At 45.4% G+C, this 9,889-nt stretch overlaps 1 protein-coding gene across 1 annotated transcript; it reads left to right on the top strand.

The window, feature by feature from the left end:
- Positions 1-297: 297 nt before the first annotated feature.
- On the top strand, positions 298-9,367 carry LOC308164284 (tudor domain-containing protein 5-like; the record flags this gene model as incomplete). Its single annotated transcript, XM_080538418.1, has 10 exons — positions 298-526; positions 647-1,068; positions 4,477-4,670; positions 5,088-5,297; positions 5,808-5,874; positions 6,112-6,312; positions 6,452-6,556; positions 6,742-6,846; positions 7,233-7,322; positions 9,185-9,367. The coding sequence occupies 10 exons, from the start codon at positions 298-300 to the stop codon at positions 9,365-9,367; spliced, it is 1,806 nt and encodes a 601-aa protein (XP_080394544.1).
- Positions 9,368-9,889: the final 522 nt, after the last annotated feature.

Genomic DNA, 9,889 nt, shown 5'->3' with positions numbered 1-9,889 from the left:
CTGAACTGTTATTCAAGTAGTGAGTAAGTTGCTTTGCATCCATAGAAGACACTATTGGCCAACAAAATGTATAGATAACTTTCTTCTCTAAATTGCTTTGCAGATTCGAGTTGACTTGGTTGGACTTAAAAAAGAATACCTTAAAAAAGAAAAGAAAAGAACAGGTCGTGAGTAACTAGCAGCCTAAGAAACATGGGTTTAATTTGATTGTCACTATAACATTTTGAAATGTTGTTAGGTTTGTACTAAAGTATCTGTTCTCCTCATCTCTCCTTGGTCTGACAGTTGACAGGCAGGATGACCCAAGACCAGAAGGTCTCGAGGCTGAAGAAGGATGTGCGCTCCCTGCTCATATCAAGCAAGCTAGGCCGGTCCCTGGACCAACTGAAACAGGACTACATCAACATGATGGGCCACCCTCTGCCTCTGAAGGCCCTGGGCTTCAGCAATGTGCTGGACATGGTGATGGCGATGCCTGACGTGGTGAACGTGAGGTATTTGAGAGACGGCAGCTTGGTGTTGAAAGGTAAGCCCAGTCTTATACTTTGACCTGCACAGAGCACATGGATGAAATGAAAAACAATGACTTCATTCCATCCAATCCCTTTGCTTCTCTTTTTCCTCCCATCCCGTGGTCCCTCTGCAGCGGTTGTGGACGACAGCACCAGAGGCATGGGGGAGCTGGTGGCCAGGCAGCGCAACCTCAAGATGAAGAAACCCTGCAGGGGCGGCTTCTTCTCCCCGCGCTACAGAAAGCCGTCCTCCATGGCGCCGCCCCGGCGGGCCCCCGCGCCCCCGGCCCTGCCTGCTCAGCTCCGGGCCCAGCTCGGCCAGCTGCTCACCCAGGGGCCCGTTGGCCTGTCAGAGCTGGAGGCTGGCTTCGCCCGACGCTTCGGCCGCCCGCTGCGCGTCACCGACTACGGCTTCTACTCCGTCACGGAGATGCTGGCGGCGGCGGCTGACCTGGTGGCGATCAAGCAGAACCGGACGGGCTTCCTGCTGACCCTAAAGGTGGCGCCTGCCAAGGGGCCGCTGGCGGGGCAGGTCGGGGTGTCGATGGCGCCACGGGTGACACCAGGGAGAACGGGACAGATAAAGCCACCTCCACCACAGCAGAACCCCTCAACAGACACACCAGGGAGGCCGGTAGGAGACACAGGTGGGTTGATGCTGCAGTGGATATAGTATAGTGTAGTATAGTATATATATAGTGTAGTGTAGTATAGTATAGTGCAGATATATCTGTGTAGACAGATAAGATGGTATGTTTTCTGTTCAACATTGGTTTTTCTTCACATTTCTTAAAACATCTCTCAATGTATCCGTTTCAAGCACCTGATGTGAAAGCAGGAATACATTATCAATAGTGTTGTTCCGATACCATTTTTTGATCCCGATACCTGACCGTGCAGTACTTGCCGATACCGAGTACCGATCCGATACCACGGCGTTTGAAAAAACAAAACAAAAAAACATGTTTTTTGAGCCGCATACTCACCTCGATGTAAAATTATTGCTAACACTTAGTCTGGCATCGGGTGTTTGGTATCGTGAAAAGTATCAACAAAAATCAATTAACCAACTCAATCAAGGTACCATTTGGTTCTGTAACTAATCATAACAGCAGGGCCGGCCTGTGGGACTGGGGAGTGAAGGCGGTGTCGCCCATCAAAAGAAGAATGTGGCCAGGTACTAATATATGTGAAGGCACACGATTTGTCAAAGTGCAGTTCAATGAATTTGTGAAATCACTTCCATATTCGACTAGGTTTGACACGGAGACTGGCCCGGACTTCTTCCGAGTTATTCCATCCAGGTAGTTTTGAAGCCTGACAAGCAAAGAATGCTGCTAGGGTTTAAACATTCTAGTCGGAGACTCCTAGCAAAGTTTCTAGCTAAACGCAAGTAGACTTAAAAGTTCTAGACACTGGTTTTTATAACTTTGACAGTCCGGTGTGTGCTTCATGAAACGGGGTTGGTTTTTTAGCTACCATGCATTGGCCAACAGAATTAGTTACCCTGGTGAAAAGTGGGCAAACGTGGCACCATTGTTGAAATCAAAAGTCAAGAACGATAGCTAGTTATTAGTTACGCGTATAACATTACATAGCTCTTCATCCCCAGCAGTGCCTGTCGCTTTGCATGTTCTGTTCATTGAACAGTAGCAGCAACTCAACCACACACTGTCTGTATGAGTAACGCCGGTAAAACAAAACGTACCTTTCTCTGCCACATAATCCTTAGGGGCCATGCTTGCCGATCACAGGTGATGATATACTTGTTAACGGGACTTGTAAAATCCTATTTACTTTGCTCAACTTTAAAAATGGAATGTTTCTCGTGTCTTCACACCGTCACCGGAGACAATTCATTCACCGAGTTGCGGGACGCTGTGGGTGCGTTCGTAAATTCGCTCTGGAAATCTGATCACCACTCAAGGAATGCCTCTTGTCCAATCAAATTGCTTGGTCCCTTTATGACGTTGATACCACTGTGCGCTCCAGCGTTCTAAGAGCGAATTACGAATGCAGCCTGTGCAAAACGCGCATCACAAGTTTGGTATCGGGTGTTATTATTTGTTAGTACTCGCCGATACCGATACCAGCATTTTTGTGCGTATCGGTGGCCATGCCGATACTAGTATCGGTATCGGAACAACACTAATTATCAATATTGCAATTGTTTAGCACTTGTGTCCATACTGCTCATTCAGTGTCCCTGTTTTCTACCGTTAACTATACATGGCCATGAGGGTGTGGTGTTTTAGTGGATGGTGAGTTGGATTGGTGATCAGAAGGTCATGAGTTCAAATCCCACCTGGGAACACCACCACTAGTAGGCCCTTGAGTAAGACCTGGGAACACCACCACTAGTAGGCCCTTGAGTAAGGCACTTAGCCCTAATTTACTGTGTCTCTATAATCTGTAATTGTAAGTCGCTGCTAAATAGTTAAAAAGTAAAATGCATCCTATCGATTCTGTTCAGCTAATCCCACTGCATTCTCACATTCTTGAGAGCCATGTGTCCCATCGGGGGGAAGGGTCATGTGAAGATAGGGGCAGAACTGAGTACTGTATCTTATAGCAGAACTGAGTACTGTATCTTATAGCAGAACTGAGTACTGTATCTTACAGCTGAACTGAGGACTGTATCTTATAGCAGAACTGAGTACTGTATCTTATAGCAGAACTGAGTACTGTATCTTATAGCAGAACTGAGTACTGTATCTTATAGCTGAACTGAGGACTGTATCTTATAGCAGAACTGAGTTCTGTATCTTCTGTATCTTATAGCAGAACTGAGGACTGTATCTTATAGCTGAACTGAGGACTGTATCTTATAGCAGAACTGAGTACTGTATCTTATAGCTGAACTGAGGACTGTATCTTATAGCAGAACTGAGTTCTGTATCTTCTGTATCTTATAGCAGAACTGAGGACTGTATCTTATAGCTGAACTGAGGACTGTATCTTATAGCAGAACTGAGTTCTGTATCTTCTGTATCTTATAGCAGAACTGAGTACTGTATCTTATAGCTGAACTGAGGACTGTATCTTATAGCTGAACTGAGGACTGTATCTTATAGCAGAACTGAGTACTGTATCTTATAGCAGAACTGAGTACTGTATCTTCTAGCTCATGGTCTTGTAGAAACGCAGCACCCTGTTTTTGGCCAGGGGCTGTAGAGGCCGACAGCCCCACAGATGCTGAGCAGGGTGAAGGTCTGAACCCCTCCAGCCAAGGCTGCCATCTCAGCTGTGGGGCGTTGCCCTGGGAGGGCCGGAGAGAGGAGGAGGAGGAGGAGGGCGGCGAGGAGGAGGAGGAGGGCGAGGAGGAGGAGGACTCTGCCTCCAATGACACAGACTTGAAGTCAGAGACAGACCTCCGCTTCACCACCAAGACCTTCCAACAGGTGAGAGAAGAGACCCATCTGACTCTAAGATGGACTTCTTCTGGTCTAAGAAGACATGGGCAGCTGGTATGTCTGACTCAGGTCTAAGAAGACATGGGCAGCTGGTATGTCCTACTTGCCCTTTTGTTCAAGGTGTAATCCATAGCTTCTGCAATGAAAGCTGGACAAATTCATAGACAATTGAGGCTGAAACCAAAATGCATTCACAAGAATAGATGTGATCACCTGTCTGTCTGATCACCTGTATGTCTGATCACCTGTCTGTCTGATCACCTGTCTGTCTGTGATCACCTGTCTGTCTGATCACCTGTCTGTCTGATCACCTGTCTGTCTGATCACCTGTATGTCTGATCACCTGTATGTCTGATCACCTGTCTGTCTGATCACCTGTATGTCTGTGATCACCTGTATGTCTGATCACCTGTCTGTCTGATCACCTGTATGTCTGATCACCTGTACATCTTCTTTAGAGATTGTAAATCTTAGAGAACCTTCATTCAGTCCTCAAAGCCTCTTTGTGGTGACACAAGTAAAAACACAAGTGTGTGTGTGTGTGTGTCCAGGTCCGGTCCAGTCCTGGGAAGGTGGTTCCTCTGGACGCCCTGCGGGGTCAGCGCTTGAGGGCTCCCACGCGCAGGGGCCCCCGGGAGCTGATATCTGTGCTGGTGGAGCATGTGGAGTCACCCAGCAACTTCTACATCCGCTTCAACGAGACCCAGGAGGCCCGCGCCCTGGTGGACATGATGATGAAGATGAGGTGAGGAGACGGTGCCACTCAGACCGGGAAGGAAACATGAACAGGAAATTAATGGTTGCCTTGGTTGTAGTCATGCTGCAGATGATCAGATCTCTTATCAGGTCTAATATCTCAGGTAACCACATGAATGACATAGTAGCTGGAACGTAACCCTATGGTTAGATCAGAGTACTGCATCTTCACTGGTCAAATAGAACCATGAATAGAATAAAAAATTTAATTATAATAATTCTTCCTTCTTCTAGCATTGCGACTGCCAATGGCCTAGCATAGATCTTAGCATAGATGATTTTTTCTTACAATGACTGATGGATAGATTATTCACTTACTTAAATGTATTTGTTTGAAGTCACTTTGGATAGAGGTGTAAAGTAGCCCAATGCTGTCAGAGTTTGTGGGACCATGTCTTCCTCCTAGGAGCTGCTACACCTGTCCTGAGGTGGCGGAGCGCTACGCCCTTCCCTCAGGCTTCGTGCGTCAGGGCCAGGTGTGCTGCGTGGATCCCGGAGACATGTGGTTCTACCGCGTCGTCGTCCACCGCATCCTCAGCCAGACCCAGGTGGAGGTCTACTACGTGGACTATGGGGACCTCACCACTGTGGACAGGACCAGTCTCAAGTTCCTCAAGTAGGCTTCTTCTGGTCCAGTTCAGACAGACAGCAATGTAGACAAGTAGGCTTGTTCTGGTCCAGTTCAGACAGACAGACAGCAATGTAGACAAGTAGGGTTCTTCTGGTCCAGTTCAGACAGTATGCATCAATGAAAGTCAATGGGCCGGTTTCACAGACAAGGCTTACGGCTTCAGTCCTGAATGCGTGTGTCTCACGACCAAAGCGTGAGACTTGGCAGCTCTGTGTGTAGGTGTTCACTCTGTGTTTCATTGTAGCTTGGCTCTCTAAAATAAAGCTGATGTTGAGAAGCTGTATGTGACAAGAAAGCAGTCTGGCCCGTAACGATGTCGTACTGTGTCCGTATGGTTTGGGTCGACACCATAGTGTGGGAGACTGCTTCTTGCCACATACTGTAGTGTAAAGTCAATGTTGCGTAAATGTGACGGTCATTTTGATGACAAGTGTTTAGACCTCCTTGTCTGTGTTGCTGTCGTCTCCCTCCATCTCTCTGGTTTCTCACCCCAAGGTCTTGTTACTCTGAGCTCCCGGCACAAGCAGTCCCCTCATCGCTCACTGGAATCAAGCCAATGGGTGTAAGGCTCCACACAATCTCATATCACTCTTATTGACCACCAATCTCCCCAAGCTTTTAACACTGTACTGTTCCCATAGTCCCATTGACTTCCATAACCCACATTTACATTCAGGATAGCACTCTCCCATTCAAAGCGCTTTGAGTTGCATTCATGTACGAAAGGCGCCATATAAATAAAGTTTTACTTTACTTTACTTACTTAACAATATTAAAAGCCAGTGTTTTGGTGTTCCAGGGCAGTTGGAGTTTGAACGCCACCAGCTCCTTCCAGAAGCTGTGCTGTGAGCGCCCCCTGGTGGGAGCCCTGGACAGCTATCACACAGACTTTCTGCAGGTCTTCCTGTGTGACACAAACACAGAGGAGGACGTGTACATTCACAGTGTCCTGCAGAGCCAGGGCCACGGGATCTCCTGTCCCCCTGCAGTCAACTCAGAGGTCAGTAAGGCACACACACACATATACACACACACACACACACACACACTTGCATACACATACTGTATATATCCATTCAACAACAATGATCCATTGCATTCATCCATTTATTCTGATATATTCTTATCTCTCCTTTCAGCTGTGTGACCAGTTCAACCCTGTGACCCTCTATCTGGGAGAAGGTGTGTTTGATGAAGGAATGGAAGTAGACATGGACATGGACCAAACCCCTGACACACCCCAGGTGAAGAGCTCCCCTTTCCCCATTCTAACAATACTCACACCACACACACACACACACACACACACACACACACACACACACACACACACACGTACAATAGATACAAGCTTTCTTCATATAACATATCATTGTTAGATGTGCTATTTCTGTGAGTGTGCATGTGGTGAGCGATACGTGTGTTTTAGGCTGCAACCCGCCCTGCTGTCGGGATCAAAGATGAAGTGGAGGAGCTACTTGACCTCCCAGAGCTGGAGTACATCGAGGTGACACAGGTCAACGTCAAGGCCCAAGTAGGACCACTGACCCTGTATCACGCCCTCAGATTGAACAAGAGTGTGAATGTGTACAATAGATAATGCATGTCTATTAAAAGTAAATCAATTTGATTATTATAGTTTTATAATATTACTCCGACCTTCTAAAAGGGTGTTGTATTGTTTAATGCACAAAAAGTAATCCCAACAGTACTTTTTCGGTATTGTTTGCCCTGTTTTATACTTGGCATTGCCGTGGAAACACTGGCTCACGTGAATTAGAACAACGTTTTTTTTATAGTTACCATTATAGCATTATACCTTTACTCTTGTTTCTCAGTAGCGTATCTGATGGCTTATCAGACGTCATATCCAATGCCTTAACTGTTCTATTGTGTGTAATGTTTTAATTTTGTTAATAGGACCAGGGGTGGACCCCGGACCCCCCCACCCCAGAGGTGGTACAGCCCAAGGCAGCCCAAGACCTGGGTTACCATGGAGACACAACTGAGGTAAGGACACAGGCTTGACTGTGTTTAGTCGGTGATATCCTAAAATGAAACACACCGTTCCCTGCCTAAGTAATGGGACAGTCAAGTGTTTTTTAGTCTCTTGAATCTACACTCCAAAAGTTTGGATTGAAAATCAAAAACAATAACCATGAAGTTACAGTAGAGATTCTCAGCTTTTATTTGAGGGTTTGTGTATGGACTGGTTTCACTATTTCTCTCGGTTTTCTTTGAACAAGACTAAATCCAGCCAGTTCCAAACAGTCGTTATGAGAAAGCTCATTTAGTTGTCCCAGTCTATGCATGTACACTACCGTTCAAACGTTTGGGGTCACTTAGAAATGTCCTTTTTTTTTTTTTTTTTAAAGCACTGTTTTTTTCAATGAAGATAACATTAAATTAATCAGAAATACACTCTATACATTGTTAATGTGGAAAATGATTATTCTAGCTGCAAACATCTGTTTTTTAATGGAATATCTACAGAGGCCCATTTCCAGCAACCGTCACTCCAGTGTTCTAATGGTACATTGTGTTTGCTAATCGCGTTAAAAAGCTAATAGATTAGAAAAACCTTGAAAACCCTTGGGCAATTACGTTAGCACAGCTGAAAACTAGGGATGTCCCGATCCGATATCGATATGGCATATCGCTGCGATATTGGTCCTGAATGCTGGATTGCAGATCGCACCAGAAAAAAATAGGCTTCGATCTGCATGGCCGATCTGGCGTGTCACTCACGTGATGACAACAGTAGTAGTCAGTGGTCACATGCAGGAGAGTTGGCTAGTAGCTACCTGTTTGTAATGAGTCTGACAATGTCATGATGCTAGCTGGCGAAATCATAAACCATTTGCTTAAGTAATTTTTCGGTTATTTACATAGTCTGAAACTACAGATGGTAAGCTTTCAAATGATGCGTCATACATTGAAATCGGAAAAAAATTCAAGGTGACATGAGTATTTGAATGTTGGTGCACCGAATGGGAATGCGACAGGAGAAAAGTGACTGATCAAACCACAACAACAAACGCTGCTAGCGGCTAACAGTGGTACATCGCTACAAACGTCTAACTGCGTTTTTATATCATCACACAACATACTGAGAGAACATGGACATGCTAAAAACACATAACTACACATAACTAGATGAACACACAGTCCTTGCTTTTGAACACGTCCTAAAACGAGAGTATGTTTACAAGTCATTATCACTTACTGGTAGCCTCCGAAAAACGAGAATAGTTAATCCAATCCACAGATTATAACTGTTTTTTATTATATGGACTGGGTACTTGAGTTGAAAAAAAAGAAAAACAGATATTGTTGACACCCCTTCGATTTCTGGTCTCACCAGCAGCGTCACTAGGCTACACTTTTAAAAAGGGTCCTATAATTGATTTGCCATTTGTAAGGGAAGATAAATAGAATAAAAACCTGAAGGCACTAAAACTAGAAATCAGACAGTAACTCTTTTTTTCTACAATGCTGAATGCTGCTGTTTAAATTGTTTTAACCAGTTGGTCACTGAGTACTGCAGAGTACTGTTTTTGTTGCTTGAATAAAGGCTGGCATAGCCAACTGTTGCTGTGCTCCTTTCCCTTCTTGTCTTTTTAGTTGTTTTTTTTTTCTTTCCTAGCACCAGGGGAGCCACCCCTCCCAAATTTCGTTGTTTGGTACCTGTAATGTAGCAATGACAATAAAGACCATTCATTCATTCATAATGATGCTAGAAAACCCCATTGAAGTTAGCCTCATGAAGGGCATGTACATTTCAACCCTGCAAACCCAGTGGTAGATGGTTACCACTGATGTTAACACTGAAGAGATCTGTCCTCTCTAAGGGTTTTTTATGTCCTGTCCAGGTGTGTGTGTGTCCGCCCCAGCCTTCTGGGCAGCCTCCAGCTTCATCCAGCTTCATCTTCCCTCTCTTCGGGTCGGGGGAAGTGCTCCATGTCCGTCACCCCTGGCATTTCAGCCTGGGCCCATCTGCCCGCCTGGCGGCCGGGGCCCACCTCCTCCACTGGTCCCCCCACAAAATGGACTGAACCCCCCCCGCACACGCAGCGCTCCACTGCATCTGCATCCACTGCATCTGACTGCCTGGCCCATCTAGACCAGCCTCACATCTTCTGACTGCCTGTCCCATCTAGCCTCACATCTGACTGCCTGGCCCATCTAGTGAAGATTAGAGACAGAGCTGGGTGAGGTAGACGACTCTGAGGCTAGAATGAGAGGAAGGAACCACATGGAACCAGTTCTGTTAAATTTATTATAATGTTAATAAAAATGTAATAAAAATCAGGTAAGAGTTTGTAATGTTCATGATTTCTATTATGCATAGAGACTGTTTGGGTGGTAATGTTGTATCAGTCATGCTGCAGGTCTAACCACGACAAAGAGATTGTGTTCATGTGATTTATTCTCTGCATGTTATTAGAGAAGATACATATGATCAAATGTATTGCATCTCCAAACTGCTCCTAATTTGAAATAATTGATACTACATATTAAACCACTGAGCCAGATTATCTACTGTACGGCTTTGCTGGCTGATACGTGTTTGCTTA

This window comes from Nansenia antarctica (genome assembly GCF_963989245.1).
Source record: "Nansenia antarctica genome assembly, chromosome: 8".
Classification (NCBI taxonomy): domain Eukaryota; kingdom Metazoa; phylum Chordata; class Actinopteri; order Argentiniformes; family Microstomatidae; genus Nansenia; species Nansenia antarctica.
This window is presented reverse-complemented; position numbering and strand designations above follow the sequence as displayed.